Source organism: Nematostella vectensis, chromosome 4 (genome assembly GCF_932526225.1).
Source record: "Nematostella vectensis chromosome 4, jaNemVect1.1, whole genome shotgun sequence".
In the NCBI taxonomy this organism is placed as follows: domain Eukaryota; kingdom Metazoa; phylum Cnidaria; class Anthozoa; order Actiniaria; family Edwardsiidae; genus Nematostella; species Nematostella vectensis.
The window spans coordinates 17,608,140-17,631,877 of NC_064037.1; the positions used below are offsets into that span (position 1 = coordinate 17,608,140).

The 23,738-nt window shown below is 40.1% G+C and overlaps 2 protein-coding genes and 1 long non-coding RNA gene across 6 annotated transcripts in view; 1 reads left to right on the forward strand and 2 right to left on the reverse strand.

Moving 5' to 3' along the window:
• The window catches only part of LOC116614421 (fibrosin-1-like protein), a 32,320-nt gene extending 28,333 nt beyond the window's left edge, over nt 1–3,987 (reverse strand). For all 4 annotated transcript variants that reach the window (XM_032375394.2, XM_032375391.2, XM_048725915.1 and 1 more), the window contains exons 1-2: nt 3,634–3,987; nt 622–747 (exon numbers count right to left, since the gene is read on the reverse strand). In XM_032375394.2, coding sequence (XP_032231285.2) covers nt 622–747; nt 3,634–3,873 — 366 coding nt within the window. In that variant the 5' untranslated portion in view covers nt 3,874–3,987. The remainder of the gene's footprint in view (nt 1–621; nt 748–3,633) is intronic.
• A 112-nt stretch (nt 3,988–4,099) lies between these two features.
• On the forward strand, nt 4,100–7,604 carry LOC116614426. Its single transcript, XR_004294521.2, has 4 exons — nt 4,100–5,468; nt 5,878–5,929; nt 6,016–6,053; nt 7,438–7,604. It is a non-coding gene; the product is annotated as an uncharacterized LOC116614426 (long non-coding RNA).
• LOC116614423 lies at nt 7,543–23,698 on the reverse strand. The gene is made up of 8 exons (XM_032375400.2): nt 23,438–23,698; nt 23,299–23,349; nt 22,463–22,666; nt 13,180–13,427; nt 12,361–12,461; nt 10,955–11,262; nt 10,573–10,736; nt 7,543–10,284 (listed from the first exon to the last, which is right to left on the reverse strand). Exons 1-8 carry the CDS (start codon nt 23,603–23,605, stop codon nt 9,216–9,218), a joined length of 2,313 nt encoding a protein of 770 aa, XP_032231291.1. The 5' UTR covers nt 23,606–23,698; the 3' UTR covers nt 7,543–9,215.
• Nucleotides 23,699–23,738: the final 40 nt, after the last annotated feature.

A 23,738-nucleotide genomic window follows, 5' to 3' on the forward strand; every position in this document is an offset into this window, starting at 1 on the left:
ATTAATGGCTTTGCAAGAAAGACAAAAAACTGTCATCTTTGCCCCCCCTGACCTTTATGTGTATTCCCATCATGCTCTTGATGCACTGACATGAAATTGACAACCCTCGCAAACATGAAAGCACAATCTCTCGCTTTAAAAAAATATCTTGCTCAAACAAAGCACTTATATGCGGTCCAGCCAATCCTAGAACTTGTCTAAAGAAATAATTGTTATGATTTACAAATATATCTAAAAATCTATGGACGATGGTTGAAATATTGTGACAACTGTGTTCTTAATCATTTTGCAAAATGCTACAACGTCCCTACTATTTAACCTACAGTAGCCAAACCAAAATTGCCATTAGTTATTACAAAATGCAGTATTTTCACAACATTTGGTCCATTGGTCTGAACTTCAACATCAATTCAAAGGGTAGAAATTCTGGAAATACAACATTTTGTTACCGTTTCCAAAGATTGTCATATCAATACAGATTTGTAGAAATCTTTGGTGAAGAATCCTGAGCAGTCACATACATAAATATTGACGGCTCTGTGTAAAATTTAGCATTGATAACACAATATGTTTATCAACACACGTAACAGTGCTACTGTAGCACCTATATAACTTACTCACCCGAGCTCTTCGTTTCTCTGCACGCCTCTTCTTACTACTCATCCCATTTTCTAAACTGCGTTTGGCAATTTTGTTATGGCCATGTCTATTTTCACTGACATTCCCAGACTTGCTTGCTCCACGAGACTACAAAAGAAAACAAGGAAGTACAGTAAATATAGACATGGTCATGTAAAGAAGCTGGGGATTTAGAATAGAGGGGAGGGGGCTAGGGAAAGGCCCTTTTAAAAGTTTTACAGGCATGGCTGTTAGAAAGAAAATGCTGAAAATTAACTAGTAACAAAACATACTGTATCATGGAAAACAAAGAAAACATGTCCCATTTACTTTTTATCAACAGGAAGGGGAAACTTTAAACATGAGAAATGAACAGAATTTTAGCAAGCTCCAGCTTTGCAAGTGAAAAAAAAAAACAGTTTAAAGAGTAAAAATACACTGGAGATAATGGAAGTGTGAATAAACATTCAGTTAATGTAAACAAGAAAGGTGAATAAATGGTTAAAAGTATGATAGGTCATTTCATGATTCATTGATGTAGAAGCATGTTTGTTATGACTTTGGCTTACAGACTTCGTGGGGTGTTCATAGATCTAATACCTGAGGCTATATCTCTTCACCCGACTATCAAGACAATATCACAGATCACAGGACTAATAGCCGACATGTAGACATCACATTGGGGGATATTTCTCTCACAAAATAAACTGTTTATGAAAAGTGCATATAATAAAAACCCGAATCATTAATTAAATACCAATGAAAATCTGACAATATTAAAAATATAATACTAAATATAAAATACTCAATAAGCTACACAACACTTAACCAATGTAAATGATTATGACAAAGTAAGAAACTGGTAATAGACTTATGATAGTGGCAACAGATTTTTTTTTTACTTTTGTATTCAAATATCTTTAATTGCAAAGGATTCCAAAATAAGTAAAATATATGTAGCTTGAAAAATATAATAAATCATAAATGAGTTTTTACTTTAAAAAATAATTTCAGATGTAAACAAGCAATGCAAAAGAAAATGAAATTTCCTATTTCCTAAGATAACTTGTAAATTTTTTGCTTTTTTTTCCTTAAGAGAATGCACAAGGCTCCACCATTGAATCAAGAACGTGAAAGAAAAATAACAGCTTTGAACAGGCTGACTCTTGAATAGACTGATAAATAATTCACCTTTTTCAAGTGTACGCAACTCTGACCAATTACTTTTACCAGACAATTGATATACATGTAACATAAACTTCAACCCGCACAAAATGACACCCCTGCACTGAATCATATTAAAAAGGAAACATAGCCACCCCAAGAGGAGCCCAAGTAACAGAGTTAAGGGTCCGTAATGGACGGAGAAAGTGTTTGGCTTGAGAAAGCAACGCATGTTTACTACGGAACTAGATTACTTAGCTACACGTAGAAATGTACACAAGAAGAAATCCCAATAACTTTACAACATTGTTCTAGAATAAATTAATCCGTGATCCGTTTAAAATATCGGTACTAGTGCGCAGATAACGACTGCCGTCGTGGTAGAATACGTGTTTCAGAAGGAAACATACATATTGATTTATACACTGGCTTTGAAATGGCTTTCACGCGAATGAGACAAGTGTTATTGACCGATTTTAGCTGACAATAGTTTTGCTCAAAATAGTAAACTCGGTTATTTTGAGAATGATTTTAACAAGAGGGGTCAAGAAAATGGATCATAGGTAGCAAACGATGTAAAATATCTGGGTTTGGGGGCTCAGTGGAACAATATCACTCGACCAAGAACAATTTCCCAGCCGTTTTTAGTGTTAAAAGTGTGAATAGTGGCAAGATTTTTCATAACAATGCAATCGCTTTAAGTTTTATATTGACTGCTCGATGAAATAGGCCGAAGCTTATGGAATATACTCAAGCAAATTACACTTAAGGTTATCAAACGAAATAGATTATTTAAAAAAGATGAGCGATGCCTTCGCGTGTTGTCTGGAAGCCATTTCAAGATATGCAATTTTTGACCGAATCAGTTTAACCCGTAATAATTTGTAGACTTTAAGGGAGTCCATGATTTTTCTTTCTTTTTAAACCCCTCAACATACTAAGTCTTTAAAAATATTTTTTTTCAAGGGAAAAACACAGAAAAGGTAACTATTTCGTGACGACTTTAGTTCGGGTGTATGTAGCGTGAATAGAGCTTCGTTTGTTTGGCTATATTAGAATCGGTCCTTAAATGCGGTCCAAACAATATAAACTATGTGCCTGAGCATTCACAGTCCCAAGGGAAGGAAGAATACGGGTTCAAGTTGAATTCTTTACTCCGGAAGGAAAATTGGAAAAAGCGATCGTGGCCCAGAATCTGACTGTCACAAATTTATCTGCCTCAAATAGAAACACCGCGGGCATTTACAACTATGCTTAGATCATAACCACAATGTAAAAGCCACACTGGTTTTCTGGGCATTACAATAGAATCTTTAAGAAGTAATGGCCTGAAACGAACGAAAGTCTGGGAACCATCTTTCCTCTTAAAATCTCTTGGCTGAACAGCGCAATGAATAGGCGACGAAAGACAGGCGAAGAGTCTTGCTCGGAAACGAAGCGAATAAAGCGAAACTGAAATGTTCCTTTAGGCATAAAGAGTAAGCCGAGTTAAAATTGAAGTTTTTCAGTTTAAACAGACTTTTAACTTTGACTTTGATTATGCCTCTTCAGAGTCGAGCTCCGACTAGAATTATCAATGGAAGGTAAACATTCTAAGGAACCGCGTACGACCAACTCACCGCCTTTAGTACACAGAAGTGTCGAAAGCTTAGCGAAGTTTACACCATCTAGGAATACTTTTTTCTAAAAGATAGCGAACGGGAAAGCTAGCGGTATTTGTGAAGAAGGTCAGAGAGCAGAAACTCGAAAGAGCTCAAGCTGTTCCCTTAATGTTTACAGCAAGATAGAAGACAACCAGTTGATTGCACTGTTATACTTAACAACTGGATGAAAATGGTCGCCAGTACGCACCTCTAGCGACTCGAGCGAAGAAAAGGATGAGATGGCAAATCCATCGATGATGTCTTCCTCGGGAGAGCTCGCACTTTGGCGCTTTCTCTGGGCTTTAGTGCGGCTCTTTCCATTCGCGTTCAATGCCGCGTGCGAAATTCCCTCCTCGTCCACTTTAGGGTCAGCATCGCCGTTTTCTCGGCTTATACCCTCTTCCTCGCTTTCCACAGCTCGCTTGTTCTCGTCATCTCTCATTTTCATGGTTCAGGTCATTCTAAACCATCAATTGCATTTAGTTCAGTGGATTTTCGCAGCACAGCGACCACCGCTAGCTGTCCTCAAGTCAACAACACAAGAACTTGAGCCGGCATTAGTTCAGCGGCGCGCAGTGACTGACAACCAATCAATCACCTGAATGACCCGCCCACTGCGCTCTAAGATCACACTTGAGTTGTACTTGAGCCACTTAAACACACGTCCTCATACAATATCCACAGAAAAGAGGGTAAAATCCATTGCAAATGGAGGCCCTTTGGCTTGATGATGACATTGGCACGGGTGTTACCGCTGTGCATGTGTGTGCGCACGCGTCGTTCTGATAACGGAGTCGTTTCAGCTGGTAGTGTGTTTAAGGAGCTTAGGCTTTTATGTTGACACATCCGCCGTAATATAAACTTTATGTGTCTCTCTAGTAAACGCTAAAAGTACTCAATGTGCTAGTAGATAGTACGTTGGAAATTCTCTAAATTGAACTTGGATAACTCGAATTCTATTTACTCAAACTGCACCGCTCGATTTCCCTTGAATTTGCCTCAGTAAATTTCATAATGATCTTTTTGTGTTCCTTGGCAATATTTCACCTATTCACTTGAGTGGGATAAAACTTTGTTCTAGTGACTCCTCTAGACATGTTGACCAAATTGTTTTTTCAATCAATCAATTTTTTTATTGGTAAAACTTGGTTATAACATACATCGGAAGAGCCGAAGCCGGAGGCTTAATTGGCTTAACGTCAGATATATTAAGAGTCAGGAGTTGCTTTTTGATATAGTGAGCTCTACCACGTATTTGTCTGGGCAAAGATACCTTGGCCACAGGAGCGGATCCAGGATTTCCAAATAGGGGATGGAAAATGGCCGGATAGATGGCTGATTCAGTAGTTCTTGGTAGGTCACATAGATCTAACAATCCTTCACGCTGAATTGGATTAGTCGAATCAGCAAAGTACCTCCTGTCCCTCAGACATTTATTTTCTTCAAACAAAGTGACGTTTCTATTTTGTTTGACTCACAAAGGGGTTTGGGTATCCACCCAATCCCCCTGCTGTATCCGTCCCTGGGCCACCAGTTATATGAAAATGTGAGCAACTTATTTATGCATTTTAAATCGAAAACGGTAACTGCTCTCAAAATATTTGTTGTCATTCTAGCGGCGTGTAAGTGTTGTATCAAAGAAGAGAGGGAATGTATCATAAATGAGACTACAATCTCTGTGTAAATCCCCAAAACATTTGGAAATAATGAATGCAATTCATTCGTTAAGTAGTTTTGTTTTGAAAATAGAATTGTGTCGGAAAGAGTTCACAAATTAATGACAACGAAATCCGTATGAATCTTTCATCTTCCATTTGCCTCGATGATCTCCCCCTCCCCTCAACCCTTCCGCAAGATGAAAGTTTAGATATGCAGCCGGCTATCGGTTATATTGTTTAATATCGCACGGCGATCTAGAAGGAATTAGTTTAGTCTGAGATAGCAGGATCGGCGCAACACGAAAAAGCCATTCGCGATCAATAAGTAAGGACTGATAACCGGGATTCGCGTACATTACGGATTATTCTAAGCTATGCCTTAAAGGTATGATATCAAATCTAATGAATGCCTCATTTGAAATTCCCTTGCTTTACGGTATTTTTTGTGGGAGTCGCTGCTGTTTTTTTCATGCCCCTTTAGAAATGCTGATTGGAGGTTTAATAGAGTTGTCACAAGGGGTGTGCAAACGAAACGATTAGGCATTTCACCTGGCTCCTCGTATTTTAATGAGTAGACCCATTATCAGTCTTTTCGTGGCAGCCGAGAGCGCTTGTTTACATCGCTAGCCAAAATTAGATTAAGACCGATTTTGCTAAGAAAAAATATTTTAGGGAGTTGTTTTTGCAGTGTTTCTTGGACAGCTTCATATGTCCATAGTGTTAGACTTGCAAGAATCCCTCCTTTTAGAGATACGCGCAAAGAGGTGGCTTTTTTTCTAATGTTCATATCTTAGTTTGATAGAAGCAGAAAGCTGGACAATCTTGCAGGTGTTTCATAGGGCGAAGGTACTTTAAATGACTCATTTTGTTCCCAAATTTCCCGACAAGATCTTTCCAACGCCAAGTCTTTTTGTTTTGATTCTTTTTTGCAGACCCTGCTAGCACAAAACCAGAACCACAAGCGAATAAGGTGTTTAACTTCCGAACTCATACAAACTCAATTTCAAATCACAATGTTAATTCACCGGTAAATTCACGCTATTTTAAAATGTAGTTTCCAGCGCTGTGGTTAGTCGATGAAGCAATGATAGCAACTCAAACTCCAAATATAAATGGTTAACTACTTATTACGCGAAAGAGGGCGTGAGGCCTGGGATAGTGGTTTTAATTTTATCTTGGTTTGACCATACTGCATTTCGAGCCTAACTAGCCTCGCTCCCCTGGTTTCTATTGACTGAGCGGCTTGTTGTTTAATGACGTCATTTTTGATTTGCCGCTCGCCAGCTTATCGCAAACAACAGATGAGTGTGACAAGACGCCTGGGAACGAGGCTACCTATTAACCAGATGTATTGTTTATTATTGCAATACCGTATAAGCAAAATGTTCACAAAAAGCAACAAGACGGTTATAAAAGCGCGGTACACACTGGCGACATAACGACATAGGCGCTCTCTTTTATGTACTTATGTTCGAGTGTGTACAACCGCGACATGACAACATCACATCGTTATAAGGCATGAACGTAACGACATGAGAGAAAAAGCATGTTTTATCTCCTAGGTCGCTACAGTATGTCTATTATCTAGAACCATAGTCATCTGCATTCACATATATCCGTATGTCGTTACGTTGCCAAACATAAGGCCCTCACCTTATCACAATTTGAGGCCCTCCCCCGAATCGACGCTCAAAAAATCGCAACTCTCCCCCAAACATAGCCCCCCCCATTAAATAATAACCCTTCCCTTAGTCGATACGAATACCAATTTAGATATCAGGTGAAAATCGGTCGCGTCCTACGGCGCTGGAGACAAACGATGATTTTGCGCTTCTTCTGCGCAATATCAACGACTTTACAAATAAATCTCTCAAGAAATCTCCTAAAATTTCAAAAGAACCTCGAAATCAGGTGGCAGATAGGAACCTTTCAACATCATCTTTTAAATCCTTTTTTATGTCTCTAGAACAATTTTGGAAAGGGGACAAAGTCACCGGGAAAAGATTTCAGTGTCATTTGTGAATAATTCACACCTGTTCCGATTAAAGTCATCACGCAAATACTCGCCCTATTGCCGCCAAGGTCGGTATGAATTGTGAATGTTAGGCTAAATTCTAACGATAAACTACTTAATTACCCTTAATTTGGCTAAAATGTGCCTTTTTTGCTAGCTTAACAATCACTGTTCCTACCGCCTTTGTTTCGCACTATAATTGATATTTCAAGATTTTTGAATTTGGCATGCTGATGCGAGAAGTGCTTTCAAATGTTGAGGATCCTACTAATTTCTCATCGCCGTAATCCTATTAAAGTGGTGGTAATATGACACTAATACTGAATGTTTTTTTTTTTAGAGAAAGCAATCGTAACATTGATTACAGAAAGATTTCTTTGATGCAAGTCTTCAAACAACAGATGTAAATGTAGTTAGAAGTAAAGAAATAAGCTAGAGAATTGTATTAAAATTCAATGTTTGTGAACTTTATTTTATCAATGTCATTAAAAAAATCATATGAAAATATTACGCACTAATATATTAAAGTATATATAGTATTGGACTCGAGATAACCAGGATGATGACGTCATAATTGTGACGTTAGAGACCCGTATTTTTGTGCACTAGAGATCCTTTTTTTTAGCTATACTATCTTGTGTTAAGGGTAATCCTTATTTTCTGGTAGTCATTTTTACATCTACAGACAGACAGACAGACAGACGCTTACCAACGCTATTATCAGACCAAGCACCCAGCTGCACTAGAAACCAAACACCACAAACAATAGAAATCAACTACAACAACAACAACAAACGGCAGCGCAACAGCATGGTTCTTTAGTGTTAAAGGAATGCTCGTCGGGAATCAGAAAAATAGCCCTAAACAACCTGTACATCAAAGATTGCTACCCTAAAAGATACCCCAAAAATACGGCAATCATCACTAACAGGTGGACATGGGAATAGCTGAAAAGACAATAGTGGGCAATATTTCCACTATTGCGCTGGGTTTCACAAGAGCTGTTTTGAAATACCGGGCAGTGTCACACTTGTACACGATTCCTCAAACCATCACACACCAGCTCAGTTCATGCCTGTGGGCGACAACCATCACACACCAGCTCAGTTCATGCCTGGGGGCGACAACCATCACCCTCCAGCCCAGCTCATGCATGGAGGCACCAGCCATCACGCACTAGTCCAGTTCATTCCAGGAGGCGACAACCATCACGCGCTAGTCCAGTTTATGCCAGGAGGCGACAACCATCAAGCACTAGTCCAGTTCATTCCAGGAGGCGACAACCATCACACACTAGTCCAGTTTATGCCAGGAGGCGGCAACCATCATGCACAAGCTCAGTTCATGCCAGGAGACAACCATCACGCACTAGTCCAGTTCATGCCAGGAGGCGACAACCATCACGCACTAGTCCAGTTCGTTTTAGAAGGCGACAACCATCACGCACTAGTCCAGTTTATGCCAGGAGGCGACAACTATCATGCACTAGCCCAGTTCATTCCAGGAGGCGACAACCACCCGTGAGACACTTGCACTGCTATCGTTATAATCAGCTTTTGTGTAACGAAGTGCAAAAGTGGAAATATACACACGCACCACTTGTACGGATCTGCATGAATACTATGCGGACGCGAGGATACAAACAGCAAGGCTTCTTCGTTAACACATATTCACAATTTCTTGTATTACAGCTGTACGGTCGACTTGAAGAGCCATGGTAAGATAACGGTGACCCCCACCATATTATACCCTATATCATATCGTAGTTTCTTTTTCTAATTGTACTATTGATTAGAGACTTCAGTGTTTATGATCTATTATAAATCATGACTAGACTACTAACGCACTAATTGGAACTGATGAATCTGATATACCAAAATTGCTATCGGTGATCAGACTTTCCACTAATCAATCAGATTCATCAAAATCTAGCAATGCTTTATTTTTTAGTTTTTTGGTTTACCAGGCCTGTAGCCAGGATTTTGAGCGGGGGGTTGGGTGGGAGTTTCGTTTATTCATTCAGCGGACAATTTTCAGGCAGATCGCCCTTAGCCCTAGCCCAAGCCCCCCCCCCGGCTACGGGCCAGTTTACCTCCCGATAGGCAGAGTGGCGTATACTTATTTAACTCGTAATCGTTTACATCCGGGACTCCTAAGCGACGGTTGCCGCCTACTCGTTTGTGCCTTGTTGGTAACGTCAGCTAAGGGGAGTGCTTTGATTGCCTTGCTGCAGGAAGACGTGCAAGACGAGGCGGGCGTGTCGGGTTCACTGGAGGAACCCTCGATTGGTCTGTGTCGCCGTCTAGTTATCACTGAACGTTTGTTCGCTACTTGGGGAGTGGTTGGGATGATATCGCCAATACCCTCCCCGGTATAATCATCACTCAAGCCCCCAATGTCATCTTTAACGTAGACATTGGGTTTCCTCCTATTCCAGTCCTGAATGCAAGTCCTTGTAGACGCTGCTTTGCCTTTCTGAGCATCCATTTGCTTGGCACCAGCGCTGACCTCCACATCGTCCAGGCTGTTGGAGTCTCTTGGATAACCAATTTCACCCTGGGCGCCGGATTCTCTCATCGGTTCGTCATCAGAGTAGTCGGATAGTATGACGTATTTTCGTGATTGACGTGTTTGGCTTTGTGATGGCTTGTCTTGACCATAGTAATTACCCGTCGTATTTTTACATTTTTGTTTATCTGATAAAGACCTTGCTTTGCCCTGGGGGTGGTCTTTTTCGTCCATTATAAGATCGTCTTCTGATGAGCTATCTGATGTAGAGTCCTGCTGGGCCGCCAAAGACGCCCTAAACTTCATCCCAGTCGCGGGATTCAGTCTTTGTCTGACGGTGCGAGCTAGGGCAGTCCTTTTACTACCTATATTCCTCTTTCTACAGCCGCCACCAGCTCCAGACCGAGAGAGAAAGGAACTTCTGGGCTCTCTAAATCCTTCATCTCCCTTCCCTTGTTCCACATTCTCTCCATCTCCAACATCATCCTCATCAGATGTCAACAAAGTGTCCACCACTACGCCAAACGTTGCTGAGGTAGATGCTCGACCGCAAGCCTGGTTTGACTGACTGTGTCTTGCCTTTGTCTTTGATCTAGTTGTAACCTCGTAAGTAAGTCTGGTACGGGTTTGCCGTTGGTCGGATGCAGATTTCGCTGCCTTCTCAGGACAAGGGCTTTCACTGCGACGAAACAATCACAAAAGGTTATATCACACCATGTTATACAAACGCTTAATGTAATAACAAGTCATTGCTTAATGTAATAAAACAGCTTACGCTTGATGTAATAGCAAGTTGACGGTTAATGTAAAAAACACACATTAAAAACGAATTTTGATTGGTTTAGAATAAAAAGACAACCAAACTGACGGTAAGTTATCTTAGGGTCAAGGGGGGGGGGGGGGGGGGGTGCAACAAAGAAGCCACTTAATCAGCCATGATATGAATGACATCCGCGAGTCCGCCTACCTGGACTGATCAGTAAGCATGGCCGCGATGGCTTGTGCTGCTGATCTGGCGGCAGTGCGTACAGCGGACTGTCTGCCTGTTGTTATCCATCCAGAGGAACCAGTCTCTGCCATATTTTGTGCGATCTGACTTGCTTGAGTCAACCTCTCTATCCGACGAGCATCCTGCAGTAAAAGCAAAAAAGAGCGAAGCTTAGTGCACATGGTCGCCCACTCATCAGGAAACACCACGAAACAGGCTAGTAGGGATAAATCTAGATTCATCCCGTGCTGCACTTGTGTACTATGGGGCTCCCCAACACGAGACGGAGGCTCTGATAGTACAAGTACCGATAGCTGAACGAAAGCATCACCATTATCGTGCATTAATACACTGCGCCTACCGTCTCTCTATTTCTCCGCCTCGTCCTCCTGCTTCTTCTTACAGGGCTGAGAGAGGGAGAACGCTCTCTCTGAGAAGCAGCTGTTGCAGGCCTAGGTCTTGTGCTTCTATTCCTTGGAGAACTCGGTGCACTGGAATGTGTATTGGCTTCCATTCCGCTAGTCCTGCTGGAGTGTGTATTGGCTTCCATACCGCTAGCCCTAGACTGTAATCTGCCGGTTGCTTGCCTGGTCTGTGTTCGACAAGCATGCTGTCTACCACCAGAGCTTCTGGAATGGGAGGGGCTGGAAGGTTGCCGCTCTAGCTGATCTTTAAAGGACAAAATAGTGATGAGCAATTGTACAGTTAACACGAACAATGCAGAAAAACGCTACTGGACATGCTTTTAGCATTAATAGCTTTTGCACACCTGAGCTTTCCAAGGCATCGCATACATGATCTTTCATAGCCATCGCATACATGAGTATTCCTAGCCATCGCATACATGAGTTTTCCTAGCCATCGCATACAGAGTTTTCCTAGCCATCGCATACAGAGTTTTCCTAGCCATCGCATACCTAAGCTTTCCAAGCCATCGCATTCTTGAGCTTTCCTAGGCATTGCAAATCTGAGCTTTTCTAGCCATCGCAAACCTGAGCTTTCCAACGCATCGCAAACCTGAGCTTTCCTAGGCATCGCAAACCTGAGCTTTCAAAGGCATTGCAAACCTGAGCTTTCCGAGGCATCGCAAACCTGAGTTTTCCTAGCCATCGCAAACCTGAGCTTTCCAAGGCATCGCAAACCTGAGCTTTCCTAGGCATCGCAAACCTGAGCTTTCCTAGGCATCGCAAACCTGAGCTTTCCTAGGCATCGCAAACCTGAGCTTTCCAACGCATCGCAAACCTGAGCTTTCATAGGCATCGCAAACCTGAGCTTTCCTAGGCATCGCAAACCTGAGCTTTCCTAGGCATCGCAAACCTGAGCTTCCCAACGCATCGCAAACCTGAGCTTTCCAAGGCATCGCAAACCTGAGCTTTCCTAGTCATTGCATACCTGAGCTTTCCTAGGCATCGCAAACCTGAGCTTTCCTAGCCATCGCAAACCTGAGCTTTCCTAGGCATTGCAAACCTGAGCTTTCATAGGCATCGCAAACCTGAGCTTTCCTAGGCATTGCATACCTGAGCTTTCATAGGCATCGCAAACCTGAGCTTTCCTAGGCATCGCAAACCTGAGCTTTCCTAGGCATCGCAAACCTGAGCTTTTATAGGCATCGCATACCTGAGCTTTCATAGGCATCGCAAACCTGAGCTTTCCTAGGCATCGCAAACCTGAGCTTTCCAACGCATCGCAAACCTGAGCTTTCATAGGCATCGCAAACCTGAGCTTTCCTAGGCATCGCAAACCTGAGCTTTCCAACGCATCGCATACCTGAGCTTTCCGAGGCATAATCATTCTCATCCTCGCTGACATCAGAGTCTCCACTTTGCAGATCATCGCTTTCATCATCTGACTCATGCAGGGTTCGAAGACTGAGAAACAGTTTGTTGTTAGTACATGCAGGTGGTGCAGCCTGTTATTACTACATGCAGGGGAATTCTAAGTACAGCTTGCTCGGTGGAATGTAATATCACAGTGGAACCTGGATTAAACGCTGGGAAAAAGCGTAGTGAAACTGGGGTATTATTGAAGTGAATCAATCGAAAATAATTGCTGCAGAGAGATCGATTAAATACAGCAAATTCAATGTTCACTTTAAACTAAATTAAAGATCGTATGTTTTCTAATAATTTGTTTTGTGTGATAATTTACCATCACACGCAAAATGTACTACACAATATCAGCGAAGAAATAAAACAAGATAACAAGGAAAGGAAACATTTGAACAGTACATGTGGTTCTTGAAGTCACTTATACATTTCACTTTTTTTCTGTGATAGAAAAGGACGCCTTAGAAAAATCGAAGTTACAGTATTGGATAATGCAGTATTGCATAATTCAGATTCCACTGTAGTACGATCTGCAGGTGGTCCCTTGATTCAGCAGCTGTGAGCAACGCATAATCTCTTGGTAGGGGATCTTACAAGCATATCAGAGGGGCTGATTGGCAAAGAATGTAAGGAAATATCTGTCGCTGGGGGCGGGGGGAGGGATGCTTGGAGTACGGCCTAGTAGTGCGCTGTACAGTGGCCTCACACTCTGCAAGACTTAATTCAACCTTAGCTAGCCTGACGCAAGAGCTGCCAATACCTCAAATATGTTTGGGTTTGGTGTGCCCCATTCCCCCTATGCCTGTTCTGACGGAGAGGGTATGGGCTTCGCCTGGATCTAAGTACACGTTCCTCGTCGTCGCTGTCTACGTAAGTTGCATCCTGTAACAGCAGTCGCTGTGCCCTTGAGAAGTCACCATGCATTAGATCAGAGTCGTCAATAAATGGGTCCGCTAAGTCATAATAGTCATCAGAAGGGATGCCTTGGTTGCGCCTACTTCGCAGTCTCTGCAAATTAAAAAGCCAAAATAAATATTTGTTAGGTAGTTATGGTCCGCATTGTTGTGGAAAACAATGTGTCCGGGAACACAATTGTCGAAACATCATCATGCCTGATGACGCGTGTTATTGATTTGCAATTATCAAGAACTTACATTATGTTTAATTCGCCTTTATCCAAACAGCTCAGCAACATCTTCCATACACCATTATACAAACAGCTCAGGAACATCTTCCATACACCATTATCCAAACAGCTCAGGAACATCTTCCATACACCATTATACAAACAGCTCCGGAAAATCTTCCATACACCATTATACAAACAGCTCAGCAACATCTTCCATACACGATTATACAAACAGCTCAGGAAAATCTTCCATACACCATTATACAAACAGCTCAGGAAAATCTTCCATACACCATTATACAAACAGCTCAGCAACATCTTCCATACACCATTATACAAACAGCTCAGCAACATCTTCCATACACCATTACACAAACTGCTCAGCAACTTCTTTTATACACCATTACACAAACAGCTCAGCAACATCTTCCATACACAATTACACAAACAGCTCAGCAACATCTTTTATACACCATTATACAAACAGCTCAGCAACATCTTTTATACACCATTATACAAACAGCTCAGCAACATATTCCATACACCATTACACAAACTGCTCAGCAACATCTTTTATACACCATTACACAAACTGCTCAGCAACTTCTTCCATACACAATTACACAAACTGCTCAGCAACTTCTTCCATACACAATTACACAAACTGCTCAGCAACTTCTTTTATACACCATTACACAAACTGCTCAGCAACTTCTTTTATACACCATTACACAAACTGCTCAGCAACTTCTTTTATACACAATTACACAAACTGCTCAGCAACTTCTTTTATACACCATTACACAAACTGCTCAGCAACATCTTCCATACACAATTACACAAACTGCTCAGCAACTTCTTTTATACACAATTACACAAACTGCTCAGCAACATCTTCCATACACAATTACACAAACTGCTCAGCAACTTCTTTTATACACCATTATACAAACTGCTCAGCAACTTCTTTTATACACCATTACACAAACTGCTCAGCAACTTCTTTTATACACCATTACACAAACTGCTCAGCAACTTCTTTTATACACAATTACACAAACTGCTCAGCAACTTCTTTTATACACCATTACACAAACTGCTCAGCAACTTCTTTTATACACAATTACACAAACTGCTCAGCAACATCTTCCATACACAATTACACAAACTGCTCAGCAACTTCTTTTATACACCATTACACAAACTGCTCAGCAACTTCTTTTATACACAATTATACAAACTGCTCAGCAACATCTTTTATACACCATTATACAAACAGCTCAGCAACATCTTCCATACACCATTATACAAACTGCTCAGCAACATCTTCCATACACCATTACACAAACTGCTCAGCAACATCTTTTATACACCATTACACAAACTGCTCAGCAACTTCTTTTATACACCATTACACAAACTGCTCAGCAACTTCTTTTATACACCATTACACAAACTGCTCAGCAACATCTTCCATACACAATTATACAAACTGCTCAGCAACTTCTTTTATACACCATTATACAAACTGCTCAGCAACTTCTTTTATACACCATTACACAAACTGCTCAGCAACTTCTTTTATACACCATTATACAAACAGCTCAGCAACATATTCCATACACCATAACACAAACAGCTCAGCAACATCTTTTATACACCATTACACAAACAGCTCAGCAACATCTTTTATACACCATTATACAAACTGCTCAGCAACATCTTTTATACACCATTATACAAACAGCTCAGCAACATCTTCCATACACAATTACACAAACTGCTCAGCAACATCTTCCATACACAATTACACAAACTGCTCAGCAACTTCTTTTATACACCATTACACAAACTGCTCAGCAACATCTTTTATACACCATTACACAAACTGCTCAGCAACATCTTTTATACACCATTACACAAACTGCTCAGCAACATCTTTTATACACCATTATACAAACTGCTCAGCAACTTCTTTTATACACCATTATATAAACAGCTCAGCAACTTCTTTTATACACCATTACACAAACTGCTCAGCAACATCTTTTATACACCATTACACAAACTGCTCAGCAACTTCTTTTATACACCATTATACAAACAGCTCAGCAACATCTTCCATACACAATTACACAAACTGCTCAGCAACATCTTCCATACACAATTACACAAACTGCTCAGCAACTTCTTTTATACACCATTACACAAACTGCTCAGCAACATCTTTTATACACCATTACACAAACTGCTCAGCAACATCTTTTATACACCATTACACAAACTGCTCAGCAACATCTTTTATACACCATTATACAAACTGCTCAGCAACTTCTTTTATACACCATTATATAAACAGCTCAGCAACTTCTTTTATACACCATTACACAAACTGCTCAGCAACATCTTTTATACACCATTACACAAACTGCTCAGCAACTTCTTTTATACACCATTATACAAACAGCTCAGCAACATCTTCCATACACAATTACACAAACTGCTCAGCAACATCTTTTATACACCATTACACAAACTGCTCAGCAACATCTTTTATACACCATTACACAAACTGCTCAGCAACATCTTTTATACACCATTACACAAACTGCTCAGCAACATCTTTTATACACCATTATACAAACTGCTCAGCAACTTCTTTTATACACCATTATATAAACAGCTCAGCAACTTCTTTTATACACCATTATACAAACTGCTCAGCAACATCTTTTATACACCATTATCCAAACTGCTCAGCAACATATTCCATACACCATTACACAAACTGCTCAGCAACATCTTTTATACACCATTACACAAACTGCTCAGCAACATCTTTTATACACCATTACACAAACTGCTCAGCAACATCTTTTATACACCATTATACAAACTGCTCAGCAACTTCTTTTATACACCATTATACAAACTGCTCAGCAACATCTTTTATACACCATTATCCAAACTGCTCAGCAACATATTCCATACACCATTACACAAACTGCTCAGCAACATCTTTTATACACCATTACACAAACTGCTCAGCAACTTCTTTTATACACCATTACACAAACTGCTCAGCAACTTCTTTTATACACCATTACACAAACTGCTCAGCAACATCTTTTATACACCATTACACAAACTGCTCAGCAACATATTCCATACACCATTACACAAACAGCTCAGCAACATCTTCCATACACCATTACACAAACAGCTCAGCAACATCTTTTATACACCATTATACAAACTGCTCAGCAACATCTTTTATACACCATTATACAAACTGCTCAGCAACATCTTTTATACACCATTACACAAACAGCTCAGCAACATCTTTTATACACCATTATACAAACTGCTCAGCAACATCTTTTATACACCATTATCCAAACTGCTCAGCAACATATTCCATACACCATTACACAAACTGCTCAGCAACATCTTTTATACACCATTACACAAACTGCTCAGCAACATCTTTTATACACCATTACACAAACTGCTCAGCAACTTCTTTTATACACCATTACACAAACTGCTCAGCAACATCTTTTATACACATTATATAAAAAGCTGAGGAACATCTGTGTTTTTGAAGATTAAGAAAATATTCGTCACAAAATAGCAACCATGTGGTCCTACTTAATATATCACAATCGGAAATCCACAGCAAAATAAGCAAATTTGGGCAAGCTAGATAGATAGATGTGTTTATTCAAACCAATTGCAGTGGTACAACGGAAGAGAATTTTACAGTCACGAATTCGGAAAATCGTTTTGTGTTGAACACTTTACAAAAACTAGATGTACTAGATCTAAGTGAATAGTCATGGGTTACTGTACCCCGACATGTTGAAATTAACGAGTATAAACGATTATTTTCCTTGATGCTGGAAATGAAGGTCTTGCAGGTCTATTTAGTGACCTCGAAGGCCACCAAATAGAGACGTTCGAGGCTCTGGAACCAGGGTATACGCAACGACAACATTGTCAACATTTGGCTAGATCTGACCTGACGAGAGCGTCCTCGTAACTAACTCCAGGGATTATTATAAGTAACGCCCTTTTCTGGACATGCTCAATAGATTCAGAGAGATAAGATGGAAAAACAGGAGCAGCATACACCAGAACGGATCTTATGAGTGAGCAGTAAACGGTGACCATGTCTCGTACAGGCACCCCACACCTACTAAGGGCTCTTAAAGCATAGAGCCTACGGTTGGTTGGATGTTACGACCAATTTTAGGGTATGGAATGTTCGGCTCAAATCAGAAGTCGTTGTTTTTGGGAAAGAAGTGAAACGACCGACACAGCGGCGACTGCTTGGAGTCAAACATTTGGCTAGATTTAGTGCCATGTTGTGGCAAATGACTGAATATCTTCTACAATAAAGTTTAGAGTAGATGGAAAGTGTTTAGGAATCACTTCCAACACGATTCAATCGTCCACGTACTTAGTGCGCAAAGGCCAGGACGATACTAGATCGTTTTACCTAACCGCAAACAATATTTGGCCTACTTGGGTACCCTGTGGGATCCCCCCAACCTGGTACCTGAAACTTGAACTGGTACTTGAAACCTCATCGCCAATGCGCACAAATTGTATATGGCCCTGTAAAAAGGCGGCGATCCACCGAAGGAAAGAAGGGTGTAAATTAAACTCAAACAGCCTAGGCAAACGTATGCCGTAATCCATCAAATGAAAACCCTTTTTAAAATCTGCAAAAAACAGCCTTATACTGCAATTCCCTTTATCTAGCGCCTCTAGGGCAAGATGAAAGAGATACAAAATTGCGTGAGATGTCGATTCCCCAGATACTGCAAACTGCCTATAGTCCCGTTTGTCTAAAATATGAGGTACCAGCCTATAAGTGTTAACGACTTCATGACCTTGGCTAATTGGCAAGTTAAGATATCGGGCTCAAGTCACTTTCAATTGCCTTTGGATGTTTCTGTTTTGGGATGGGGCACACCGCAGGGATGTGGTCTTCTTTTTAAGTAAAGCGTTGTAGATGTCACTGATGGCTGGAGCCACATCAAGGCTCCCATCATGCAAAGCTTCCAAGCTTCGACGTCAACAATAAACAAACTAATACTTTTTTCCGCAAAATAATCAACCACCAAATTTGTCCAGATACAGGTAAAAAATGGAAATATTGATTTTTGGTTTTAAAAAGGATTATTTCGGCTATGGTAAAAATATTCCTAACGAAGCTTTGGTTATATACATCAACTCTACATAACAACTCAATCAATATCTACCTAATAATCCTCACAATTTTGTTGTTCTCCAGACATCGTGAGGATAATTATATTGCAATAAAGACGCATCAATTGCGAAGGTTCAAGACCAGTTTTTGTCGACACTTGATGTTCTCCAAGCTGTCTTTCTGTGAGTAATCCATCGTGAGGATCTCATTTTTTCTTTAAAAGAAAAAAATAAATAGCCTCCTTTTAACTTGTGTAAAAGTTTCAAATTTATTTCCGAGAGAGACGAATTTAACGGTTTTAGAGGCAAGGCTGCTAAAATAGATTTAAAAAAATCGCACACAAAAAAATGAGTAAAAAAATTAAAGCTAACCAGGAGTAAATGGCGTTCTTCCATCCCATTTTTAGCCTGCGTGCATCCGGCCTCAAAATAAAATAAAAAATTGAAACCGGATGCACGCAGGCTACCCTTTTTTAGTATGTCATTATATTGCGTTTTACTTGTTTATTATTTGTGCTTTTCATGTTAATTGATATCAAAAGCTAATTCTAATTAATCATTAATCAGAAACCCCAGAGTCTATTTGTATTGGGGTTCACAGTTGTGTACACGTGATATCTAAATACCGCGATGGGATCGCTGATGTGCTCCTCCTCTTGTGCTTGTGTGATAATTATCCCCTTATAAGCATTCGCTTGTCATTTATAATACTTGCAATACACATGCGAATAGCTCACATTTAACACCTGATAACCTAAGGACTCTTAAACCCGTGTTGCTTCCCGTGGATCCAAATGTAGTTAAGATACCACAAATAGCTGTACTAATACAAGACACTGTTCGCATAGACGTTTATTCGCGCCAAAGATGGCAAATGCCTCGCAGGCGCAGCAAGGCGACCCTCGAGTCATACCCGCGACCCTCGAGTCACACCCGCGACCCTCGAGTCATACCCGTGACCCTCGAGTCACACCCGTGTCATATGAAATGAAACGATCTTTCGTTCCAAAACCCAGACGGTGATTTTCGCCGCAAACCTCCAAAGAGCTTTGAAATGTGAGAAGTTCAAGACAAAGCTGGCCTTTATTGAGGAAATCATCTGTCAGACTCCAAATTAAGCCCATAGAATAATCGACTCATGTTTATGGGTGTCTCTTTTAACACAGGGCTCTACACGTCAAAATCAAGTCGGGTAGCCAATATTATTTCCTTACAAGGGTAAAAATCAGCAATGTGAATGTCTCACCGATGGGGATTAAATTGTATTGGTGCCGCTTGTGGTTTTACTGCCAAAAAAGGCACTGCGCAAACTACTCGCAGATTATTTCGAGAATTCAATCATCGTATGCCAATTACGAAATGCAATAAAATAGAAGCCAATAATATAAGAATGCACTGACCGCCCTTGTTATTTTATCAGTCTGATTTCTGCATATCTAAGCCTGTATTTTTTTCTATTAGTGATAGTGAATTGTTTTTCGTGGACTAAGTGGTCTCACTTGGAGTTCTTGACAAGACGACTCAAGGACGGGGCGCACAGAAATGTGCAACAATCGTAGTACCTACATCCTGGAGAAAAGCACCGATAGGACTAGGAGGAGATATCATCTACGCGGATGACACTCTAGCTTGCGTTATCAAGCCACTAACAGAAAATCAATAAAGTTCTTAACGCAGATGCCGTCGCGTTTCAGACGAACAGGTGGAGAAATCTCCGAATGAACCTAAAGCACAATCTTTATTCCTGTGGTATAATCTAGCAATACGTTTATTTGATTTGGGGAGTTTTGGCTTGTGGTGCATCTAAAACAAAATCACTCTAAGCTTATTTCTCTAGACATAGTTCGCCGTAATTCGCTAAATACTGCGGATACTGCATATTCAGGTATTAGGCGAAGGACATCTTCCTGTCAAACGAAGGAAGGGGCGACAGATTATTCCAGATTGTTTTCTTGTACCGAAGCCTCAGTTCAGCTGACAAAGCTGTAATTAATTGTATATCAGGTCAAGTGATCAGACCACGGCTAGAATTATCATAGCCCAGAGTATAGACTGCCGTAAACGGGCGTTTTTATCTGTTGTGAGTCATTTGATCATTGATTTTGTGTATAACTTTCTTTAGCGAGTCTGTTTAATAAGGCGACAAAACATAATTCTGCCGAGGAGAACTATTAAATAGGAGGCGAAGAAAAAAGAAATTTATGCGGAGTGAGAAATAAGAAAAAAAAAAGACAACATTTCGAGGAAAGACACGGAGATGGGGGATGATACAAATCAGCTGATAATATACTGCTGTGTTATTTGGGTAGAGGTAGCGCTACTTCTATCATCCCAATTCAAGATTTACGCTTATGTCCAAAAGAGGGGAAAGAGGAGAAGGTGAAACGTGGCTATCGCAGTCAACTCCTGACTTTTGCCATGCTTGAATTATTAATTCTCTGACCCGCTAGACGGAGGAACAAACTTGGCTAATTTACATTGAAAAGCAAACATATACGGCTTAACAACCTTCTACTATTAAACGTCTATTTAAAAAAGAAAGGGAAGGTCCATCAGCCTGGGAAACACAAACAAGTCTTAATGCTAGGCGGACTGTTCTCACATAACCATTTGAAAATGGTAACAAAATACTTGAAACTGCCTGGCATGTGGATAAAGCTGGGTAAACCAAGAGCCAATACAGCCCAGAAGGTACCAACTAGAATTCAAATTTGAGAATATAGCTACTAGCAGCTCGACTTATAGATTAAATTCAAAGGAAACAGTTTATACACAGACAGCTCTCCCAGAAGTAACAAGATATAATCCCGGTAGAGTAACAACAAAATAAATTTCCAGGTTGATTATGGATATGGCCTGTTCTGAACCTTGAGCTTACAACAGGAAGCAGGGGCTTGTCGGCTGGAAAATTTATAGACATCACCACACTATGTCAGACACCAATAGGATATTAACAAAGTTATGGAATTTAAAGATAGCACTTTGCTCACTTAAAAATAAAATATAATCCAAATTCATCCCACAGTTTATTGTTTTAGGTTTTCATTTATATTTCAGTGAGCCACAAATAACATATAGGGCTATAGTTACGTTTGATTATGAAATATTTAACCAAGAGCATGTGGAGTAATGAAGCATTTCCTTGATATAGTTATATATTTTAAGTATAATAGTGAAGGAAAGAAAAATCAAGCTTAAGAGATATGAAAATGCTATTGGCAGCTGAAGCAATGCAATTCTATACAATCTTTAACGTAGGATATTGAAAACATGAATTGAATATAGGCCTTAATATGAGAAAAAAGTCATATACACAAAATAACCTATATGGTTATTTAAAAGATTTCTTATTAAGTAAGTTTGATAAGCTGTTACTGAAAATTTTATGAACATGTCAGTGTGGCAAAATGGTAGAATACTTAGAAAAATACATAAGAATATTGAGTTGCTATCCAGATCCTTTCTTTCCAAAGAAAGCCTTTGCTTTGTAAGACAGTGTCTGGGGTGTAACTATTTAAGAGAATTATATACCTGTATGCTATCATCATCATTATCAACCACACACTAACACCACAAAATAGACCCCAGTTAGTTATTGAAAACCAAAATAGTTCAATACACACTTATTTACATCTAGTGGACAAAGGCAAAGAAATTCATATTCAAGGAAAGGAAAATGGCTTGCAATGGAACTCACCATATGTCTGCTTGTGTGCCCAGGGGTCCATGGATTGTTAACAGCTATAGGGGGCTCATAGTCATCATCCATGTCGTCCCATAGATCATTTTGGATATCATAGATGTCCTCAACTGCAAAATCCTCATCATCATTCCAGACTCTTTGATCCTTATCCGGCACACGTGTTTTAGAAGGTGGAGACTTGAGCGGACTGAAGTGCAACTGACACAAAAATAACCACAAAGTTAAATTTGAAAACGCTGCAAGGACAATATGGGCTTTAAAACAGTGTTCTGTTTTGGTCAGAAATTTGATTCAAAAACAATAAAGACAGGTACAGTTCACATGAAGCAAAGGAGACCCACTTAATCGCGACGTTTTTGTCAAACGATGGGTTATTTAAACATACATTTAGTCCTTACTTTTAGTACTTACTAAACTTCGGAATAGGATAACCTCGCCAATAAGATATGACCTCTAATCAAGGAGAAAATGGTATTTATCATAGCTCAAACTCCCACAGATATATGCTGTTTTGGAGTTGACGATTTCAATTTGTTTGAGCATCCTTTGAATTAAGCAAAGTCCGGTAGTCAAAACAACCCCTTGGGGTCGAATCGGCGCTTATTCCTTCTTCGACAAATTCATAGACCATTTGCTTAAGATCATCTTTTAGGAAAGAAACCATCCCCGAAGCGCCTATTGTGAAGAGGTTATATAAAATAAACAAAGTCTAGAGTCGCCAGAAAGCCAAAAATTTCAGCTAAGATTGAATTAAACTGTCAATGTTTACATTTTTTTTCCATCAAAAAGCTAAAATCTACTAATGCAGTGATAAACATTTGATGATTTACCTTTGAGATGCAACGAAATCGCGCTTTACAGATAGGGCAAGTATTTGTATTCTGAAAGGAAGAGTGTTTGAATAGTTAAGGGAGTTAATGATTGGTAGAAAGAAATCAATTGATTGTTAGTACATAGTATGATTTTTACCTTGGACCATTCAAAAATACATGGAAAACAAAACCAGTGATTACAAACGCTCAATTTTCCTCGACAACGGACTCGATCCAGACATATAACACAATTTGATTCCTCGTTTTCATCGGGTGAACCCCTTGTATTATTTAAGCCCCCTTTCTTTGCATAAGATCTTGGCATTTCGGTTATTCAGAAGCGATTTTTATCGCACTTGTAATTTTCAAAGCAACGCTCGCCAACTTTCTATTTCCAAAATGGCGCCTTGCGGTGAAAGGTGCATAAACTGTCCTCTGATTGGTGGATGCAGCAAAAA